At 42.5% G+C, this 24140-nt stretch overlaps 1 protein-coding gene and 1 pseudogene across 1 annotated transcript; both read right to left on the bottom strand.

Annotated features, from left to right (window-relative positions):
- Positions 1-3080: 3080 nt before the first annotated feature.
- Positions 3081-4007, bottom strand: LOC101522125 (olfactory receptor 7A10-like). Its single transcript, XM_058678374.1, has one exon. It carries the CDS (start codon positions 4005-4007, stop codon positions 3081-3083), a length of 927 nt encoding a protein of 308 aa, XP_058534357.1.
- An 8759-nt stretch (positions 4008-12766) lies between these two features.
- Positions 12767-13694, bottom strand: LOC131482766 (olfactory receptor 7A10-like; annotated as a pseudogene).
- Between the last annotated feature and the right edge of the window lie 10446 nt (positions 13695-24140).

Below are 24140 nucleotides of genomic sequence, written 5' to 3' on the forward strand. Positions count from 1 at the left end.
CCACCCAAAGCCAAGGACTTGGTCACTGCCTTTTGGCAGTGGCTTTGGCCTGAGTCCCCAGCATTGGGTCTGGCCTGGCAGGGGCACCCCTCCGCAAAGCCTCCACACTGCGGGGAGCTGCAGTTGCCCCCAACCCTAAGGCCTGAACCCCTCCCAAAATCATCCTGCCCAAGATGATAGCAGCAGGGCAGACCTGGGACTTTAATTCAGTTACTAAGTTTACCTCATGTTGTACTTACCCTGAGGGAAGAGCTCTCTTGGGCCTGGAGAAAGCCAAGGACTCGGTCAATGCTTTTAGACAGCGGCTTTGGCTTAAATCTCTAGCATTGGGTCTGCAGACTGCACTCTTGCTAGTGAATACTACAGCCCATCCCAGCTTGGCAGATCACATATCCTGTCCAGGCTCTCTTTTATGCCAGCATGTGATAAGGCCTGGCCCAGCGTGGCCTGCCCTCAGACCTGGTCCACATAAATGCTGATGTGTGCTGAAGACTGGCCTAGCCTGAACCTCCCCACATCCCAGATTCTTGTGCTCCCTTTGGGGAAACTGCAGACTTATAGGGGAGTTCTCCTAGTTGTGCTACCAGTCCTACTCCAAGCTCTGAATCTCACTCATGTCAGGAGGGGCAGTGTCCCTGCTTGTTACGATCTGCCCTCAGTCCTGGTCCTTGCATGTGCTTGTCCCACTTTGTCTCCTCACGGACCCAGCTTCCATGAGTGTCAGGTGGGTTCGGGTCAGATGAGCTTGTTGTCCACCCTGCTTTGGTCTGTCACCACCCCCAGTTCTCCATGTAAACCAGTAGGTACTCTAGTCGCATATGGGCAAGTCTGCAAACATAGTACACAATCTATGCCCAAATCCAATTCTTTTTCACTGTGGTTGGTGCTGTGGCCCAATTTCATGAGGCTCATCCTTGTTCTGACACTCATGGCCAGCTACTGTGAACTAACCCAAGCAGGTATGCCTCCTAGCATCAGCCTTTGCTTGCATCAGTAGGCAGTGGGTGATGCTATTTAGCCCAGCCCACTTCTCCTACATCAGCAGGTTCCTTATCCTGACCCAGACGTGACTTCTGGTTTCCCTGTCTAAACCATCCATCTTACTTCTCTTTCTGCAAGTCCACTGGTGCAGTGTTTGGAAGATCACAGATATCACTCTTCCCCTGTCAAACTTGCCATCAGCCAATCCCACTTGAAAATGTCCCCAGGCTCCCTTCCCCAGGAAAGCTACAGCAACCCGGACAGGAGCCACAGTGACATGTCACAGCCTAGAGTTCTCCAACTTCACCAGTTACCACATTACAAATAATAAAAAAGGATAAACAACTCTGCTGGTGTAGTGGGATAGAAAACACAGATTTGGTATTAACAATGCCCAGAATGCCCACCAGGTACTAGCTGCTTTTCTCCCAGCATTAAAATAGTTGTCTATGGAGTAGGCAGCTTAGGCAGCTGTGTTCCATTTCTGATCTGCAGTCCTTGTAATAAGCCTCAGAATGTGGTGGAAGATGGCTTGCATGTTTTGGCCTCTGCCATCCATGCACTTTGACCTGGTCTAGTTTCAGCTGTTATGACGATGTAGGGAATAGGAAATTCTTGCTCTTTTTCTTTCTTTCTTTCTCTCTCTTTCATTCCCTCTAACTCTATTTCTTTCTATAGAGTGAAAATTAAATAAATATTTAAAACAGGCCGGACAACCATTTAAAAATATTTTTAAAGTTTATTTAGAGTTCACTTTTTGTTGTTGTTTAGGTTTTTAGGTATAAATATTTTCTCAATGTTTGGCTCCCTATATTGTATACCATTTGATAATTTTGATAAAAGAAATTTAGATGTTTTAAAATTTGATTAATGCTACGCTGCTGAAAAATTGCAGTGCAGTGTCTACAGAAAGCTAAAAGTGGAAGATAACTAATTTGGTTAGTTGTCAAAGGACGTGATAACCACTGTCTTACTTTCTTGGTGTTATATATTTAGAGAAGATTATTTAGAGAGAGAGAGAGAGACAGGGCTGAGAGATTGGGAGGGAGGGCGTGAAAGAGGGAGAGAACTTCCACTAGCGGTTCACTCCAAACTGTCCATGATAGCCAGGGCTGGGCCTCCCAGCTGGGTGACAGGAATCCACACACATCTGCAGCCTTCCCACATGCATTCTCCAGGAGTGGATCAGAAGGGGAATGCTGGGACTCAGACACTTGCTTCCATGTGGGTCCACGGCATCGCAAGCATTAGCTGAACATGCTGAGCCATATTTTCATGAAGTTTCTTACACATGTGTCAGAAACAGTGTGGCATCTCTAGAAATCTGACATGTGAGCAGCACTCGTTGGGTTATGTGGCAATGTATGTCACTGAGATAATCAGATTTCTTTGTCCTTTGTACTTCAGTTACAATGAACACCCACAGGATTTTATGCACATATACTTTAAGTCTTCTTAAGCAATGATAGGTGACTTATGCTAGCTATAGATCACAATAATATACTGACAGTGAATCGCATTCCAGAAGCTTCATGGGAAGAAATTACAGCAAGGAGAGTTTTCTGATAACTTACTGATTCAGCCAGAGTAGGAAGAATTCTCAGAGCTCAATGAAGACACAAGTGTTTTGCCAAAATTTCTATCCCAGCACCAAGGATAGCAATATTGAATTACATGAGTTTCAGAAATGGATGGGGATATTCTTATGATGTTTTAAAATTTTATTTTTAAACATTTTATGCATATAAACAGGTTTAATATATTTTCTAAATAAAGTTCTAAGAAATTAGTCATATTTCACTGACTCAATTGTTCCTTCCTCCTTTTTCTCTACAAGCATGTTATTTAAACTTTTTATTCATAGTCTTAATGATAAGTAAAATAAATGAAGTGCATTGACCTACTGGATAACACACAGTGCAATGCAATGGGTCATTCATCTGCAGTGTACTCAGAGGAATTAAGCACTAAAAAATAGCAGTGAACAGACTAAGTAAGCTCTGTTTCCTATTCTGATAGATGCATCACAGTGTCTGACCCCATGGCCCGAGACACAAAGTCATTGATTCGGCTCAGCTCCAACACCATGGTTTCGACTATCATTTATGCAACAGCAGTCTTTTCAGAGCTTTCTTCATGTCTGTGTTCCTCAGGCTGTAGATGAAAGGGTTCAGCATTGGTGTAACCACTGTGTACATCACTGAGGCTGCTGAAGTTGAGGCTGAACTTGGGGCTGCACTGGCACTGAGATACACACCTATGCTTGTGCCATAAAATAGGGAGATGGTCAAGAGGTGAGAGGCACAGGTGGAAAAGGCTTTATACTTGCCCTGTTTTGATGAGATGGCACGGATGGAGGAGGCAATTTTAGAGTAAGAGTAGAGGATCCCAGACAGGGGACCACCCCCTAAAAGCACAGATGCAAAATACATTATGAGGTCATTGAGAAAGGTGTCAGAACAGGCTCTGTGGACCACCTGATTCAACTCACAGAAGAAATGAGGGATTTCCAGGTGTGTGCAGAAGCTCAGCCTCAGCACAAGTAAGCTCTGCATCAGGGCATTCAGGACACCAATGACCCAGGACACCAGAACCAGCTGCACACAGATTCGGGGATTCATGATGACTGTGTAGTGCAGAGGGTGACAGATGGCCAGAAACCTGTCATAGGCCATCACAGCCAGAAGAAAATCATATAGTCCTGCAAAGAGTATGAAGAAAAACATCTGTGTGATGCAACCTGCAAAACTGATGACTCTACTGTGTGTCTGGATGTTAACCAACATCTTGGGAATGGTGGTGGAGGTGAAACAGATGTCAGAGAAGGACAGGTTGGTAAGGAAGAAGTACATGGGTGTGTGGAGGTGTGTGTCTGTGAAGATGGCCAGGACAATGAGCAGGTTCCCAGTGACACAGATCACATACATGGAGAAGAACAGCCCAAAGATGAGAGGCTGCAGTGCTGGGTCCTCTGAGAATCCCAGGAGAAGGAATTCTGAAAGCTGAGTTTGGTTACTCAGTTTCATGTGGTGTATATCACTATCAGGAAGTTTTTGAACCTGAAACATAATCATAAAATGTAGATGTAAACAACACAGCAGAAACCCCAAATTTATATTTTCCCCTTTGGATGTGAATTTAGAGATGACTTGGTACTAATTTTGGTCCTTTCAATTGGAATCACTGACCAATAATTTCTTTCTACCCTCCATGCTTCCCTAAAGCATCAAATAATTCTCAGATATAATGAGATATTCTTTGACCACTTGAGAAATATCTATTCATCAGAGCTTAAAAACTCACCATTGATTTTCCAGTTAAATGTATGAAGGAAAGATCAGGTTGGGGGAAGAAGCAGTGTATAATGTGTGGTTCCATGTATCTTAAGAGATAAAGAGATTCAATTCTGATCATGAAATAAAGTGATCCTTAAGCACATGGGACAAGTGAAGGCAGAAGTGCTAGGATTGTGAGCAAATGACTCAATCATGTTAAACAAAGAGGAATCACCAAGGGTGACAAATGATAAGAAAGGCTCAGTGTGGAAAAGGTTGGAAGTATATATGAAACTGACTTATGAAGACTCCATTTGCAGAACTAAATTTTTGTAGATTTAATATATATCTATTTGGAACCCAAGATGAATTAGTGACATTGACAACAGAAAAAACACAAGCTTTCACACATCCTCTTCAATTTTACAGAACATCCAGTAAAATGTCTTACAAATGCAGCTTAAACCTTCATTTATTTTTATGCATACATTTGGCAAGATAGTTGTTTGAATTTTGATGACTTTTTGTAAGTATGGATTAAGGTATAAATATGTATCAGATTTTGGAGCAAATCAATCTACCTTGTAATTACATTTTTCATTGCATTAAAATAAATTCAGGTATGCTTCAAAGGACTCCATGGCAGAAAGAAAGCTGACAACAATGGCCAATATTTGCAGGTGGGAAGACAATAAAGAAAGGAATAAAACTCTCTCACCTGATTGCATACCAGGAAAGTGCTGAAATTGCAGGACAAAATGAGAGTGACAGGAAAGCCTTGAGTGTATCCAACTCACAGATGATGTAATAACTCTCAAACAGGTTGTTTGATAGAGTTGTTCTTGCTGCCTGGTTAAGATAACACTGAGTCATGTGAGAGCACAGTGTGAGAAGACAGACGATCCTGAGACATGTGAGTTCCAGCAGCTGCTACTATCAGGATTTCCATGCAGACATTTGCCCTCTCCTGGTCCTTTCCTGTCAATACCAGGACAGTCAGGTGCAGCAACTCTTCCCTGCCTGAATGGACAGAGTGGTGACTCAGTACAGAGGCTGTTCCAGGGCCAAGAGTTGCGATCTTGGCTTCTCTAGTTTCATGTGTTGGACATTGAGGCCCCTTCTCACTGCCAAATTATTGTGACCTCACTCATCACATATCCACCAAACAGAAAATTCCCTCTACTTCCTTCAGATCCCTCAATGCTGCAAAATATGTATGTATCAAGGAAACTTATACCACTCATTATCTATTAGAATTGATCTTTTCTTGCCCTCATTTCTTCATTAGCAATGTTTACTGCCCTTGGAGATCCAACATTTCCCTCCCCATTAATAATCACTGACAAATACATTCATTAGTTCAGTATAGCAGTCACCGCCACACACCTATTCCAGGTGTTAGCTAGGTTAGTTCAGTTCTAGGTTAATCACAGGGAAAAGTTGTGTCCACAGTCTGGGATCCCTCCTGCAGTGTCTGACAGGTTCACCTGCATGGCAACTGTGTGACTAAAGTGGCAGTATGCCCAAATTTCCTCCCTGGATGGTGGATGCTGTCGACTGAAGCTCTGACCCAGGCACAGCAGAGGGAAGGAGGGAAGCTCTGGTCCCTGAGCCAGATTCAGGACCCCAAATGCAACGAGCAGGCTGCTTCTAGCGCAAGGTTGCACAGTCTGAGGGAACACAGCAGAGGAGCTACTTACAGCTCCTGCCACCTGCTCATTAGGCAGCTCCCTGACCTCTAAGCACTTACTGGCCCTGAGGGACTCTGGCCATGACAGAAAGCCATTTTCTTACAGGTGTTTCCCAAGAGAGCATGATGGACTCAAGTGAGTACTCTCTCTCCTCCTGCTCTGTGGCAATTGCAAATAGCTGACATTTAGTTACATTTAGTTAAAATGTTGTGTTTAATGAGACAAGCCAGTTCCTCTAAGACAATTATCATGTGCTACTCCTAGTATGTGGTAGTTAATGTTGAACACAAAAACAATGTAGAAATGGCGAGAGCATCTTGAGACTTGATTGTTGCTTCTACTTCTTGTAAGCTGTCATTTCTCTAATTTTTAACTTGTTGAATATAATATTAGTGGTGCACTAAATTGAGTAATATATTGCAGTTAATATTTTAACTCAGTTTACAAGAATTTATGGTTATCTATTACAGATTAGAGTTATAAGTTTCTCAGTACATATATAGGATAATACATATTTTTGAGATTATTAATTTTTATTGCAAATTCGGACTTACAGAGAGGAGGAGAGGCAGAGAGCAAAATCTTCTGTTTGATGATTCTCTCCCCAAGTGACTGCATGGTCGGAGCTGAGCCAATCCAAAGCCATCTGCCTGGAGCTTCTTTCAGGTTTACCATGGTTCCAAGGCTTTGGGTCTTCCTCAACTGCTTTCCCAGGTCACAAGCAGGGAGTTGGATTGGGATGGGGCTGCTGGGATTAGAACCGACACACACATGGGATTTTGGTGTTTTCAAGGTGAGGACTTCAGCTGCTAGGCCACTGCACCTGGCTCATTACTTATATAGGATAAACTTTAAGGAGATTCAAATTCAATTACCAAGATTTGATTATTACACAATGCTTACACATATCAATTCTCATATTATATACCATAAATAAATGAAAATGGTTTATTTAAGTCTTTTAAAAAATAATTTAGTTAAAAAGGTGTGCATATATATGAAAAAATAAAAGTGAAATCTGACTATTCAATTGGCCTATCTCAGAATGGGCACACACAAGCCATAGGTCTAAGAATACCCATGTGAGAAGGTATTCTTATAGGTAACTTTGGAGACTCCCTTGCTGACTGCTGCTTCCACTGATGAGCGAGAGAGCTGGGACTGGTCTTGGGGCAGTCAGAGAGTTGGACTGGCGGGGCTGGCTACCATACTCATTGACAAACACAAGAGCCTTAATGGCTGCAGACCAGCTGATCTAGGACATAGCCTAGCTGACAAGTGCCAAGACTAGATATGAGTCACGTTTGGCAGGACGGCAGCATCCCCTGGCAGATGCAAGACCTGGTGGTGGGAACATTGCTGGTAAGGGAACTGTGGGCACTTCTCTGCTTGGCTGTACTAATTACTTGCCTCAGCACACATCAGTTCCTGTGTGAATTGGGGTTGGGCACCAGTGTGTCCATCAGATGGTGCAGGTGATAGACTGAATCTGACCCAGTCCTGTCCAGTGCATGCAAGCATCAAATATAAAGTCACCCTGGGTGAGGTTTCCTGGAGGATTCTCCAACTAGATTACAGGATTTAACCCTGGATACAGGTGTTGGGACTGGGTCTCGTCAGTTGCTGATGCCTGAGTAGTGGACATCATGGGAGACAGGACACCAGTTCATCTGGGACGGCAGGGAATGTTGAGTATAACATCAGAGGATGGCTCCTGCCAGCACCAGTGAGTTCTGGAGTCTAATCCAGAATTGTCTGCCCCCAGACCAGCCAACATATGGACTGATGGCTGCAATGGCCTTGCCCAGCATTGTCTGCATAAAATCCTGTTTCTCACACTCACAAGTGTTTCCTCTGCCCAAAAAGGATGTCCAAGAGTTCCCCTACTTGCTTTTTCCCAATCAGGGTCTTGTTTGTGTTGGCAGGTGTTTCAGTGCAACCATACCTGGCACACCCACAGACTGCACTCTTGTTAGCGGACACTGCGGCCCATCAGCTGGGCAGATCACACCACTGAACAGGCTCTCTGTATATCAGTATGTGCTCAGGCCTGGCCCAGCGTGGCCTGCCCTTAGACCTGGTCCGCACAAATGCTGATGTGTGCTGAAGACTTGCCGGGCCTGAACCCCCCAGCCCTAATTCTTGCATATATGGTCCTACTTGGCTTCCACACACTCCCAGCATCCATAAGTGTCAGGTGGGTTCTGGTCAGATAACCTTGTTGTCCACCCTGCCTGGGCCTGTCACTACCCCCAGTTCTCTACGTAAACTAAAGGGTGCTAGAGTCCCAAGGACACAAGTTACTATACAATCTATAGCCAAATCCCACTCTTTTTCACGCTGGTGGGTGCTGCCACCCATCATCACATGGCCCATCCCTGCGCTGACACTCATGGGCAGCTTCTATGGGCCTATCCTAGCTAAGGATGACACCTAGCACCAGCCTTTGCATGCACCAGCAGGCAGTGGGGGATCCTATTTATCCCAGCCCGGGCCTCCCATGTGGGAGGTGCCTCGGCCTGACACAGACATGCCTCTGGTTTTCCTGTATACACCATTCCATCCCACCTCTTCTCCTGCAAGTGCAGCGGCCCGTCTTTGGAAGCCCCCGAAAGTCACTTTTTGACAAATTTGCCTTCATTCACTCCCACTCTAATGTGTCCCCAGACCCTTTCTCCAGGCAAGCTGCATCCCCTGCTTCCTGGGGACTATGGTGATGTGTCCCAGCCTGAACTTTCCCACGTTTTTTTTTCTCCATTTAAAAAAGAAGGAAGGAAGATAAAAGTTAAGCAACTCCGCTGGCAGAGTAAGATAGTTAGCACAGATTTGGCACAACCATGCCCAGAATGCCCACCAGCCACTAGCTACTTTTCTCACAGCATTGTAATTGCCTAGGGGCAAGGCAGCCCAGGCAGTTGTGCTCCATGTCTGGGTATGGCTTCTCCTCCTATTCCCCCACCCCCTAGAACAGAAGGGAGAAACAGAAAATTAGAAAATAAAGATCATACACACTTTTCCCTAACCCTTGTCTTACTCAACTCTGATCAACAGTGTTAACATCATGTAAAATAAATTAAATTATTTATAATTTTAGGGCTATCAACAGAATAGGTTTCATGTATTTCATACATAAAAATCTAAGAAATCTGTCATACATTCCTGCCTCAATGTCCCCTTTCTTCATTTTTTCTTGAAATTTTTACAGTAATGTAATTTCAACTATATAAGCCTAGTCTTAACCACAAGTAAAAAGCAGAAAGACTACTGCCATATAGGAGTATAGGTAAGGGCTAATACAATAATCAAATCACAAGATGCCAGTTTCATTGTTTTTAAAACTTTATTAGTGATGATGTTTACATAGGTGATCAGGGTGGGAAGGGTCAAGGATCAGGGGGTAGTGGATGAGACCCTTGTTTACACATTTTCTTCTTCTTCTCCCCTTAGAAGGAGGAGAGTCAGACACAAGAGGAGAAACCACGCCCAGACTCCCAACTGCCACATACCCCCAGGGATGGGGAAACTGCTACCCAGTGTCATCCCAGGGTCCCCAGTGTGGAGTATTTTCTGAGGGTTCTGTTCATGTGTTTTTTTTTAAGATTTATTTATTTTATTACAAAGTCAGATATACAGAGAGGAGGAGAGATGAGAAGATCTTCCATCCGATGGTTCACTCCCCAAGTGAGCCACAACGGCCGGTGCTGTGCCAATCCAAAGCCGGCAACCAGGAACCTCTCCCGGGTCTCCCACATGGGTACAGGGTCCCAAAGCTTTGGGCCATCCTCAACTGCTTTCCCAGGCCACAAGCAGGGAGCTGGATGGGAAGTGGAGCTGCCGGGATTAGAACCGGTGCCCATATGGGATCCTGGGGCTTTCAAGGCGAGGACTTTAGCTGCTAGGCCACGCTGCCGGGCCCAACTTGCATTTACTTTTAACATATTGGTTACTTAATATTATGTCAATTAATTCCATAACAATGTTAATTGTTGCTGATGGTATGTTGGAGCTTTTAGTTGATCGGGATGATACTCTGCTGGCTCTGCCTTCAGACCAGAGAGGGTCTCCCTAAGAAGCCGTTGAACTTGACTGGACTATAAGATGCTGGACTATATGTTTGGTATATGCTTGCAAAGAGGGAATCTCAACTGAACTTGAACTGTAGTTATGCAACAAGGTGGAGGAATCTACCATGGGGGGAGGGTGTGGGGAGGGGTGGGGAGAATCCCAGTACCTATGAAACTGTGTCACATAATACAAAGTAATTAACAAATAAATTAAAAACAATTAAAATAACTCCAAAGAGAAACAGGGCTTTTCCCCAAATTTCTTTCCCAGCACCAAGGAGAGCAACATTGAATTACATGAGTTTAACAATGGATGAAATGTTATTGTGAATTCTTTAAAATTTATTTTAAAATTTTGAGGGTTGTGTGTTCAGGTCCCCTGGCCTGCATCCTTGTCTTACCTTGTGGTGGGTGCTGGGTCCGTGAAATCCGGGTTGGGGCATCAGGCACGTTCAAGTCACCTGTCCCAGGTTCTTGGACTACTTCTGTGGTGGGTACTAGGTCCATCAGCCCTGAGTGTGGGATTTGATAGGATTTGGGTTGCCGGGTCTGGGTCCTTGGTCCATTGAATGGTAGGTGTCAGATCCGTGATCTTCAGGAGCAGGGTATCCAGTGGGTTCTGGGTCTCCTAGTCTGACACTTCGTCCTTCCTGCATGGTGGGTGCCACGACCTGGGAGTCGGTTATCTGGTGGTTATTTCTAAGAAATAAGACATCTTCCTTGCATCCTCTCCCCTTCCTTCATTTTTTATATAATTTCTTACAATAATGTAATTTCAACTTTTTAATCGCAACTTTAATGATTAGAAAAAAACGGAAGGACCACTGTGGCACAGGCATATTGGCAAGGGTTAATAAAATAATCAGTCACAAGATAGCAGTTTCATATCTATATATCATGGTTTATTTGTGTGTATTCTGTACTAGCTATCACATATAAGGAAAAGCATGAAATATGTGACTTTTTGATGTGGCAATGTTATGGAGTGCAGCCACTGATTGTTCCTTCACCTCTCCTTGTATATTCTTCCCCACATGTCCTAATTTGGATTATGTACGCAGATGAGTCCAATTAGTTTTTTTTTTTAGCTACAAGTCCAGTTCCATTTCCTGCCTGTCCCAATGAGCACCAATTAACTCCTTAACCCACATCACTTAGGTAAGTCACAGGTGGGCAGGAGCGAATACCTATCAACTGAGAGGGGATGGTATTGCATTGTTGTGTAACCACTCCCCTCACAAGCTCCTTTAAAAGGACCATGAAGTGGGAAATTTCTCTCTTTCTGGTCAGGTGTTTCCATTGCTCTGGCACCTTGACTCTTGGCTGATCCAGGACAGGTAATCCCCTGAGCATGGCCCATGTATATTGCTTTCATTGGATTTATGATCTGTTATTTTATTATGTCCTGGTATCACCAGCTTGGTTAACAAAGACTCCTTAATAAAACCTTAGACACATCTAGTGTGATCTCGCTCGCACCCTGTAACAGCTGGAATAGAATATCTAAAGCTTTTATAATAATGCTTCTTAACTACATGTGATCTAAAAAATAAACTAATGAGATAAGAAAGATAATATTAAACTAACGGGGTCCCTCATCCAGCGAGTGAAACTCCGACACAGGTGATTGCTCTTATGAGGGTTTATTGAAGGACAAACTAATTATATAACTTAACAAAACAAGAAATCCAAGTATAATACAGAAGGGCAGTAGCTACAGCATATTTACAGGCTTCCTCTTCTACTACTACTACTACTACTACTCTACCACTACTCCTCTTTGTTCTCTCCTTCTTTGTTCTCTCTCAAACTTAGGTTAAAACCCTATCAACAGCCAATTCCAACAGGGCTGCTTGGCCACGCATCAAACACACCAGTCACAGCCTTGATCACGCACACACACACCAATCACAACTCTGATCACGCGCACACCATGCAGACTGCATGAGACCTTGAACCAATCTTCTGCAACTTCCTAAAACTTGTTTACTGCCTTTGTGCCGTGAGAAGACAATAACAAGCGCCATCTTGGGACATAGTCCCGCTCTCCACATTAAACAGTATCATATGATGTCATATGATAAGAAATTGTACCATAAGATATGTGAAATTTTCAGTTCTGCACACTTAACCTCATGCAACTCAAGGAGCATGTGTAAGACTAATGCTAATTAAGATTCCCATCAACACTGCATGTGGGATACATATGCAATGGAATACCACCCAGACATCCAAAGAATGAAATCTAATCTTTTTGCAATAAATTTGGTGAACTGGAGCTCGTTATCCATACTGAAAAAGTCCAGCTCCCAAAAAGAAAAAATGTTTGTGGTCATTAAAATGGGATTAAAAAAAGTAAAGGAATTAATCGCAAAAAGTGGTATAGGCCCTGTAAAAATACACATGGATTTAAAGTTTTTAGCACATAGATTATCACCACATGAACATCGATTTCTCCATGAAATTTTTGAGTCCCTTTTATTTCTGGAACAATAAAGGTGGGAAAAAGAAGAAGTCAGAAAGTTTGTTGAACTACCAGACATAACACACAGTGCAATGCATTTGCAGTGTACAGAGAGGAATTAATAATAATTATAATTATTTTAATAATAATTAATAATAATAAAAGCAAGACAGTGAACAGAACTAGCAAACACCACTTCTTCCTCTGATAAATAAATCACAGTGTTTGTCCCTGAGGCTTGAAACATGCAGTAACTGATCCTGGTCAGTTAACCCGATGCCATGGGTTCCACTACAGTTTATGGAGCAAAAATCTCTTCAGAGCCTTTTTCATTTCTCCATTTCTCAGAGTGTAGATGAAGGGATTCAGCATGGGAGTGACCACCGTGTGCATCACTGAGGCCATGGCAGTGGAACACGAATTACGGATAATAGAAGAACCAATGTACAAACCTAAACCTGTGCCATAAAATAAGGAAACAACAGAGAGGTGAGAGGCACAGGTAGAAAATGCTTTATACTTGCCCTGAGCTGAGGAGATGACATGGATGGAGGAGACAATCTTGGAGTAGGAGTATAGAATCTCTGTCAATGGACCTCCTGCCAGCAGCACAGCTGCAAAGTACATTATGAGGTCATTGAGTAAGGTGTCAGAGCAGGCACTGTGAATTACCTGACTCACTTCACAGGAAAAGTGGGGGATTTCCAGGTGTGTGCAGAAGCTCAGCCTCAGCACCAACAAGCTGTGTAATAAGACATAAAGCACACTGATCACCCAGAACAACAGAACGAGTTGCATTCAGGGCCACAGATTCATGATGACTGTAGTTCAGGCGGTGAAAGATGGACACAAAGCGTTCATAGTCCACTACAGCCAGAAGAAAGTTGTCCAGCAATACAACAATTATGAAAAAGAACATCTGTGTGATGCATCCTGCATAGCTGATGGATCTGTTCTGCATCTGGATATTCACCAGCATCTCAGGGATGGTGGTGGAGGCGAAGCAGATGACCACAAAGGACAGGTTGGCGGGGACGAAGTACATGGGAATGTGGAAGTGGGTGTCTGAGAGGATGGCCAGGACAATGAGCAGGTTCCCACTGACAGTGACCAGGTACATGGAAAGGAAAAGTCCAAAGATGAGAGGCTGCAGGGCTTCATCCTCTGAAAGTCCCAGGAGAAGGAATTCCACAACCCATGTATGGTTCATTGGTTCCATGTTGATAATGTGACTACCTAGTGGAGTAAAAAACAGCACAGAGGTGAGTGCTGAGTGCCCTGCAGAAACATTATCATTTTTATAAATGGGTCCCTCCAGAGTCCCTCTGCTCTTTCTGATGAAGAATTTCTGATGAGTCCCATTTCCGTGTGAGACTGTGCACCTGCACCTATGAGATTCATTCATGCATTTGAGAATGAATTTTGACCACTCATGTTCCTGGCACCGTTTCAACAATGTGTGAGTAGCCATGAGAACCCAATGTACTTAATCCTGAAGACCGAATGCAAGCAAAGAGAAACCATGCAATACATCACTTCATGCTGATGTATGCTTGGAGGAAAGCAACAACTTTTAAAGCATGGGAGATGGATAAGGTTGTACTACTTATGTCGCAGATCAGAAAAAAACAGCAAAAAATGTGTCATTTGAACAAAGATTAAGAGCTCAATGAACATAAACAGGTGCACCACATTGTCTTGGAAATGATGTGTCTGGCAAGAGACACTGGCAGGCAGCTGACCTGTGAAGGGGCTCTTTGCAGGTGATTAAGACAACTGTGGAAGACTTGCACAATAGGAATGAGCAATAGGGAAATGTTGACATGGACCAGAGAATATTGAGGCAGGAGGCAGGCTCATCCCCTTGACACTTCAAGATGGAGGGAGTCCTTCTGTCCAATGTCACTGCATTTGATCATTTTCTGATGAGCTACAAAGACCTTTCTTGAAGTCCACCTTTGCTTGTGTGTTCTGGCTACTGTTATGTGTGACCTTTGAGGACACAGGTGTTCTTGATTTACAATATGCCCATCTGAACCTAAAAGTATCATGATGTCAACAATACACTGAAAAGACGGAAGACCCTGAAAACTTTGCTTTAGCAGCTTGTATTGGTAGTTGTGGATTGCACAGCCCCGTGGAATCCACTGCTCCCTGTAAACAGCCCACAAGTGAGAAAAATCACAACCTTGCGAAACTGTCAGCATTCAAAACACAGTTTGGGTTTTTCAGTATGACAAAGCCAATAATCATGACCTTGAACCAGTGCACTCTGGAGATAGTATGATGTGCCTAGGTGCCCATTTTCTGTTACTGTCACCACTAACCACCTCCACAGATGTACACACACAATAATATGCATGTACACACCAGGCATGTTGGAGCATCAAAAAGTTAGTAGAAATTGGCACTATCTCTTCCTTCTGTATTTCTACCATCTCCTTCTAGCCCCAGTGACGCACATGGTGAAAACCATGGTCCCCTTCCTCATGTGGCACGAACGCTCTACCCATTCCATCACATCACTGGACAGGAGCTCTGCGAGGCTGTCACTGTCACACTAACCATCCCTATGGATTGTGAATGTTACCCATTACTTCAGCTTTTGACTCTCCTGTGGGCTACATTTCTGTATGTCCATTAGCTTACTTGGGCTGGAATATTTTTTTTAACATCCCTAATAATTCGAAATGTTCCCAAGGGGGATCTGATACGATCAGGAAGCTCCTCAGAGAGGTCATTAGAACTTTCACTGATCTTGGCAACTTGCCTGGTCCAATTATATCTTCTCGATATCCAGCATGAACAAAATAAAAAAGAAACAGCAGGTTGAAATTCAAGAGTCTAATAGAACAAAGTGATGATATCCTCAAGGCATTGAGAAACACACAGACTGAATGCTACTGCATGAGCAAATGAGCAAAGAGAATAAACCAGCCATTCACCAAAGTCAGCACACAAAGAACACCGTAATTTGGCTTGGGTTTTTTGTGCAAACCAGAATTATTTTCCTGTGTCTATTACATATTATTTGACAGTTGGTTTGTTTAAGGTCTGATGGCTGCTAAGGGAAGGCTTTCATTTTCCCTTTGAAGTATTTCATATTTATTATTCCATTATTCCGTGTCTCTATCTTGTGTCATAACCCCATTGGGCATTCTATCTTCCTAGTTCTCATCTTTGCCCAACCTACACACACTCTGTCATGCACACATATTTACAGAAATAGCCATTTCTTGATTTTACATGACATAACACTCTCCATGGGATGTGTTCCTCAAGACATTATGTCACAGGCATTTCTTTAAGTATGGGATGTCTTTCCTTTGTTCATGCAAGGGCTAAATGAGTAGTCGCCATACTTGTTTTATTTCTGTGTCAGTCATGGCATGGTTCAGGGAACAGGACTACATAATATAGAAACAGATTTGAAGTAAGGAAATGGCAAGAACAGGAGAAGAAAAACAAATCATTAAGATTTTGCAAAAATGTTTTAAAACAAAGAAAGTCTCCAGCATGAGCTGCGTAGCAAGTTTAACATAAACATAGATTCACACATCAATTAGTGACTATCTGATCAAAATATATGACACAGGATATTCTGGCATAGAGCAGATTCAACGTCATAATTGATTGTCTTGAGTAATTGTCATTTAGATAGTATGTGTATTTATTATTCCTTACAATTTTGTTTTTTAAAGTTATTAATTTAAAAATATTTTGAGATTCAACAGATTTTCAAATATATAATATTCTCTTCATATGTAGAAATTCTATGCATACATATTATTCTTTCTTTACATCAGGGATATTTCTCACGTCATGTGGGGTTCATGACAACGAACATAAAATGAGGAGACTAAGGTAGAGTATTCAAGACAATATTAGTTTCATAGCAAAAGAGTGTTACAATTTAAATAGCAAAGTTTGAAACATTTCATAAGTTTGACACAGGTGTCTATCAGCAGAAACATAGAGTGGGTCCACAGTTCACATACCGTTAAAGAGGATCAAAAGACTCAGAGACCTGAACTGTGGTTTCTGTAACAAGCTAAGCACCTCTGACAAGGCTGGTGTCCCTTATCAGAGCTGCAGTTTAAGTCCCAGCTGCTCTGCTGCAGATCCAGCTTTAGGGAAGCACCTGGGAAGGCAGCAGAAGCTGACCCCACTGCTCATCTGCATGGGAGACCCAGATGGAGTTCTTGGCTCCTGAGAAGGCAGAAGAAGCTGACCCCATGCCTCATTTGTGTGGAGACCCGGATGGAGTTCCTGGCTCCTGGGACAGCAGCATAAGGTAACCCCACTCCTCAGATCGCTATCCACCACAAAGGAGACCCAGATGGAGTTGCTGGCTCCTGTGAAAGCAGATGGTAGCCCCAGTTCTCAGATCTCTGCCCTCCACAAAGGAGATCCAGATGAAGTTCCTGGATCCTGGAAAAGTAACAGAAGCTGACCCTAGTGCTTAGATCCCTGTCCTCCACATGGGAGACCCAGTTGGAGTCAATTCTCCTGGTTTCAGCCTGGCCAGACCTGGGTATTGGAGTGGATGGAGACACTCACTCTCTCCTTCTCTCTGTCATGCTTTCAAATGTTTAAAATGGTTCTAGGGTACTATTCATCTGTCTCGTGTCTATTTTCATTTTCACTTTTAGCACCAGCATCCAATTTTCTTTTTTTAAAAAAAGATTTATTTATTTTATTACAAAGTCAGATATACAGAGAGGAGAGACAGAGAGGAAGATCTTCCGTCCGATGATTCACTCCCCAAATGAGCCGCAATGGGCTGGTGCGCGCCGATCCGAAGCCGGGAACCAGGAACCTCTTCCAGGTCTCCCACGCGGGTGCAGGATCCCAATGCATTGGGCTGTCCTCGACTGCTTTCCCAGGCCACAAGCAGGGAGCTGGATGGGAAGTGGAGCTGCCGGGATTAGAACCGGCGCCCATATGGGATCCCGGGGCGTTCAAGGCAAGGACTTTAGCCGCTAGGCCACACCACCGGGCCCACCAGCATCCTATTTTCAAGACACGCTTAACAGTTCCATTGGGAGTCCATCTTTCATTTGGAAGTAAAGATGCGTGTTACATTGTAACTTCATGTCTGAGTATGACAGTTTCTAATACACAGCTATTGTGCTTTTCCTTAAATGAAAAATCATAAAACAAAATCAACACAGGAACAAAAATAGAAAACTTATGGCAACAAATAGAAAACAGAAGGCAAAGCTTTGTAGAACATTGGAATTTGAACAGTTTGGTGCGTACCGATATTCTTTGATTTCCGTTTGAACTTCTTCATGGTATGAGTTACATGTAGGGCCCAAAATAAATTTAACTTTCTGAGGGTCAAATTTTTATATGCCATTTGTTTAGTAAAAAAAGAAAAGAAAAAAAGAAATCCAGCAGTGTAATACCTAATTGAGGAAATCCAGGAGGAATGATTAGACTTTCTAAAACTAGTTGATCAAATGTTCAAGATGACATTTTATTAATCACTGATCCATTTATATTCTCCCTATCATATTTCAGTGCAAGCTACTTGTTAAGCAGTAGCACAAATAAGCCCATCAGGTAAGCATATGTGGAACCCATGTGGTTAGATATCCAAGGTAATATACTTCTCAGGGCTAATAAGAGCATCACTTACTTTTTCATAAAATAATTTAAAGTATAAATAAATTTAATATTTTTAAATAAAATGATTGGATAGCATAGGAATTTAACAGTAGCCAAAGGCTTAGCATACAACTAACCATCATATTTAACAAGTAACAAATTAGCGAAATCACAATTTCCCAGGAGTAGAAACAACAATCAAATCTCAAGATGCTCTTTCCATTCCTACATAATTTTTGTGTTCAATGTTAACTATGTCATATTATGGGAAACACATGATAATTGTCTTAGGGTGAGGAACTAAATGGCAGCTATTTGCGATTGCCTCAGGGCAGGAGAAACAGAAAGATGATTCACCCGAGTCCACCATGGTCTCTTGGGAAACACCTGCAACGAAACAGCGTTCTGTCATGGCCAGAGTCCCTCAGGGCCAGCAGGTGCTTAGAGGTCAGGGAGCTTCCTAATGAGCAGGTGCAGGGAATTGTAAGCAGCTCCTCTGCTGTGTTCTTTCAGACTATGCAACCCTGGGCTAGAAACAGCCTGCTTGGTGCCTTGGGAGAAGCAGCCTGGTTTTTGCATTTGGAGTCCTGATTCTTTCTTAGATACCAGAGCTTCCCTCCTTCTGATGTATCTGGGACCAAGCTTCAGTCTCCAGCATTCACCATCTACCATCTACCATTCCCATGCAGGTGACCCTGGCAGACACCGCGGGAGTGGTCCCAGGCTATGGATACAGTGTGCGTTCTTAGTTGTCACCCAGGAGCTGAGCTAACACACCAGACAGTTATGGGCTTGTTGACTCCTGTACTTAACTACAGAATACAAATGTCAGTGATTATCAAAGGGCAAAAAATGTTGGATCTCCTAGGGCAATGGTCTGTGCTAATGAAGAAATGAGGGCAAGAAAAGATCATCTCTCAGAGATAATGAGAGGCTTAAACTGCCTAGAGTACATGGAGCCAACTTTGCAGCATTTGGAGCTGTGGGGGAGCAGAGAAGCAATTTTGTTTGTCCAGGGACATGTGGCGCAATGAGGTCTTTATTAGTTTTCCAGTGCAAGAGAGACTGGTCATTCCCCATTCAAAATTAATTAGAGGAGGGGAAATGAAAACCCCATAGCCCTGGAACAGCCTCTGTACACTGACTCACAGCCCTCCTCATTTGATTCATCACTGACGGTCCCTGTACAGAAAGGAAAGCACCAGGCAGGGGGGAATATTTGCTTGGAAATCCTGATAGGAGCAGTTGCTGTACACACAGGTCTAACAGTCTTCTCTTTGTTCTCACACTGCATTCTCAGATGACTCAATGCTAACAAAGCAGTAAGAAGGGCTCTGTTAAAGACACCTGCTTGACAGATATTGCATCATCTGTGAGTTGAATACACTCAAGGCTTTCCAGTCACTTGCATTTCTCCTGCAATTTCACACTTTCCTGCTGTGCTGTCAGGTAGGAGAGTCTTATTCCTGTCTTTATTGTCTTTTTACATACAAAGATTGGCCATTTTTGACAGCTTATGTTTTTCTGCCACGGAGTTCTTTGATCTGTACTTGGAGTGTTCTTTAGTGCAAAAGGAAGTTGTATTTAAAAGGTAAGTTTGTTATGGTCCAAATTGTCTGGTGCAAAAGCATTTTAATTCATACTTATAAGAGGTAATCAAAAATTTGAGAACTCTATTTTGCAAAATGCATACATAAAAATGAGTGAATCTGTTAGCTGCATTTTAAGACATTTTGGTGTACCTTCTTAGTAAAATTTAACAGAACTTGTGAAAAGCTTGTATTTTTCTATTGTCAAATCACAAACTCATCCTGAGTTGCAAAGCCATTGCAATTAAATCTACAAAAATTTGACTCTGCACACTGAGTCTTACTAAGTCACTTTTACATGTATTTCTAGCCTGTTCCACATTGAGTTGTTCTCATTTGACATCCTTTATGAGTTCTCTTATATAGCTGATTGAACCATTAACTCATAGTGACACACTTCTGCCTCCAGTTGTATGATTAAAGATCATTTTATCTGCAATAAGCAGAATTTGCATCCCAGTATCTCTTAACATACAAAAGCCACATATTATACGTCGCTTCATCTCCTGCTTACCTGTTCATGCATTTCCTAGGAAAATCTATAGTGAGTTGGTAAACACTGATGAAATTTTTAAGGGGTCAAAAAATATCTGATTGAATGTGAGAAGTATTTGATGCTTTAGGGAAGGCCTGATAGTGGAAAGGAATTCTTGGTCAGTGATCCCACTGGAAAAGAGCAAAATGGGACCTTAGCCATCTCCTAATGTGGGAGCTACATTCTGAACAGGAACACATGAATTTTGGATTTGCACTCTGTTATTTACATTCTGTTTGTATAAATATGCTTCAGGTTCAAGTACATCTCCCTGAAAGTGATCTGCACTACATGAAACTGAGCAACCAAATTCAGCTTTCAGAATTCCTTCTCCTGGGATTCTCAGAGGACCCAGCATTGCAGCCTCTCATCTTTGGGCTCTGTTCCTCTCCCTGTACCTGGTCACTGCAAGTAGGAAGCTGCTCATTGTCCTGGCCATCCTCTCTGACTCCAGCCTCCACACACCCATATACTTCTTCCTCGCCAACCTCGTCATTAGCAAATGTCGGCTTCAATGCCACCACCATCCCCAAAATGTTGGTGAACATCCAGACTCAGAACAGAGCCATCAGCTATGCAGGCTGCATCACACAGATGTTCTTCTTTCTGCTATTTGGAGGCCTGGATGACTTTCTCCTAGTCGTGATGGCCTTTGACCGACTTGTGGCCATCTGTCACCCCTTGCACTATACAGTCATCATGAACTCCCAGAAAAAGTGAAATGAATCAGGTGATCCACAGAGCCTGTTCTGACACCTTTCTCAATGACCTCATAATGTATCTTGCAACTGCGCTGCTGGCAGGAGGTCCCCTGGCTTGGATCCTATACCCTTACTCTAGGATTATCTCTTCCATCCTTACCATCTCATCAGCTCAGGGAAAGCATTAAGCGTTTGCCACATGTGCCTCTCATCTCTTGACCATCTCCCTATTTTATGGCACAAGCATAGGTGTGTACCTCAGTGCCAGTGCTGCCCCACATTCAGTCTCAACGTCTGCAGCAGCCTCAGTGATGTACACAGTGGTCACCCCCATGCTGAACCCCTTCATCTACAGCCTGAGGAACACAGACATGAAGATGGCTCTGAAAAGACTGCTGTTCCATAAAATATAGCTAAACCCACTGTGTTGGAGCTGAGCAGTGTCAGTGACTTCTTGTCTCAAGCCTCAATGATAGACATTGCGATGAATTTGTCAGAGGAGAAAGCAGAGCTTTCTTGGTCTGTTCACTGTTTGTTTCTATTGTTATTATTATTATTTATTACTCTGGGTACACTGCAAATGAATCACCCAATGCATTGCAATGTGTGTTATCTGATATGGCAACACTTTCTTTCTGATTTTGCCTTTTTCCCATCTTTATTGTCAATTTTGTTTCACAAATCCAAGGGGACTCAACAATTTTGTGGAAAATGAGAGTCAATGAGGACAGTTTAGGTGCTGTAAGACTTCTAATTCCACGTGCATTTTTTAGAGTGCCTCTACATTTTTATAATGAATTCATACAAGTTTAAATTCTATTGAACTGCCACTTATATTTGCTTTTGGAATGACCTTTTTCGGTATGCATACTGATATCCAGTTGCACCAAATTTAATGTAGAAAGATAAGATTTCATTCTTTTGATGGCTGAGTGTTAGTCCATTTATGTGTACCACATGCTCTGTTGATGAGAATCTGTATTAGCATAGTCTTATGCATATTCTTTGAAGTGCATGAGGGTAAGTGTGTGGAATTGGAATGTTCACATTTTTCATGATATAATTCTTATCAAATAACATCTTATGTGCCTATTCAATATTCTCCTTTATTTGTTAGGAGTTTAATTTTTAGGTAACATGCATTTAAGAAACACCATAGTAAAAGGTTTAGATGTTTTATTCCAACTAAGACAGAAAAACACATATTTTTTGCTTTTTGTTATATATGATAGTTCATATATAGCACACACATAAGAACAAGATATGTACGAAAGGAACTGGCATCTTGTGACCTGTTTATTGTATTAACCCTTGTCAATACTCCTGCACAGCAGTAGTCATTCTGATTTTTACTTGACATCAAGACTATGATTAAAATATTTAAACTACATTACTGCATGAAGTTGTATAAGAAAAGGAAGAAAGGGGATATTAAGACAGGGAAATATGACTAATTTCTTCGAATTTTATTTGTGAAAATCCTGAAGCCTGTTTTCTTTCTATCCATAGAAATTTAAGGAATGAAGTTTTAAAAATCACAAGAACATCCCCATCCATTTGTTCAACTCACTTGATGCAACATTGCTGTCCTCAGTGCTGGGATAGAAATTTTGTGAAAATACCTGTTTCTTCACTGGGGTGCTGAGAATTCTTCCTACTCCTGGTAGGACAATATGTTATCATGAACCTGTTCTTGTTGTAATTCATCCCATGAGACTCCTGGAAGGTGAGACACTTGAAGGTGATGGTATTTTGCAAAAACTTTTAGGAGACCCTGTACTTAAGAAGATTTAAAATATCCATGCATAACACCTTGAAAGACAGCCATGATGGCTCAAGTAGCTGTTTTTGCCATGCCCATGGGAGAACAGGGCTGAGAACTGGCTCCTGGCTCAGTAATAAACTTATCCATTGTGAGCCTCTCTCTCTGTCTCTGAAAAAGAATTACCACGTGATTACTTTTTCAAAGTAGACAAAACAATATTTGTAAAACCTCCAATCTGTCGAGTTGTTGGCTGTGGGAGCTGGTGTGGCCTGGGGCGGTTGTCTGCCTGAGATGCCTCAAAACAGTGTTGACAATGTCTGGGTCCCCAGGGGCCCTTGCACGCTCAGGTTTAGCAGAGAGATCTGGTTAGGAATAGGGCTCATGAGTTCCATCGTATATAGGACCAGGAGTGCCAGGAAAAGAAGCAAAGTTTCAGAAGGTTGTGGTCCTGCTCATGGCCATCACTAGCCAGCTCTGCTCCAAGTGCCTACAGGAAGACATGTGTGCCCAATGGTGGCCAATACTGTGTTGGGTGGCAGCCTGGAAAGTTATTGCTACTCGTTGGAGCACCATCTACTCTGTGGCATGAGTAAAGGAATCTGTTAGCTGCACCACAAAACCAAAAAACAAAAATCCAACCAAACCAACCAACCAATCCCTCAGTTTTGCATGCTCTAAAGACTCCATCATCTACCCATCTGTATCTAGTGATGTGATGCTGGAAGGATTTTGTGAACCTACTATACATACATTTTCGTTTCATTCTTAGAAAATATTTATGGTACATGAATTTGCTCTTAACTTTTCAAACAGGTATTTAGCAAGGGTGACAAAGTGCAATTATGACACAGATTTATAAATCATGAGTTTAACATTATGAATGAAGAATTAGGGAAAGATGAAACCTTCTCTCTACTCTGCAGGAATCTTGTCTGTGTCCCTCCCATAGAGCATTGACAGACGTGGGAGTTGCTGATTAAAACAGCATAGAAAAAGAGTGTGTGGATAAGGCAAAAGGGTCAGTAATTTTCAATAAATAAGCAAGATTTCAGGGAAATGTCACATTTTTCTAGATTGTTTTGGTTTAAGTGGCTGTAGTAGGTCGACACAATGCTTCCACCATCACATCAGTAGATACCAATGGGTAGATGGACTGTAGTGGCATGGCAGCTGCTTGCGGGCCACTTTTACTTTGTTTTTCTAATTCATCAGTCAAATGTAATTTTTGCTCCACACATCGCTCCTTTCTCTGTGTTTTATATTTTGGGGAGTTCATGAGTCTGACTCTGGGTATCTGAAAGATTTTTGCGATGGTGTCTGGATCTAAAGGAGAAAATGCGGGAACATTTATGACAGGCACCAGATCCAGCCTAACCTTTTCCTTTTCACAGTCACCTGCACCCGGACCTCATCAGCTAGGTCATACTCATGAGTAGACTCCTCAGCTTCTCTCTCACTTTAG

The sequence above is a fragment of the Ochotona princeps genome, chromosome 20, assembly GCF_030435755.1.
Source record: "Ochotona princeps isolate mOchPri1 chromosome 20, mOchPri1.hap1, whole genome shotgun sequence".
Classification (NCBI taxonomy): Eukaryota; Metazoa; Chordata; class Mammalia; order Lagomorpha; family Ochotonidae; genus Ochotona; species Ochotona princeps.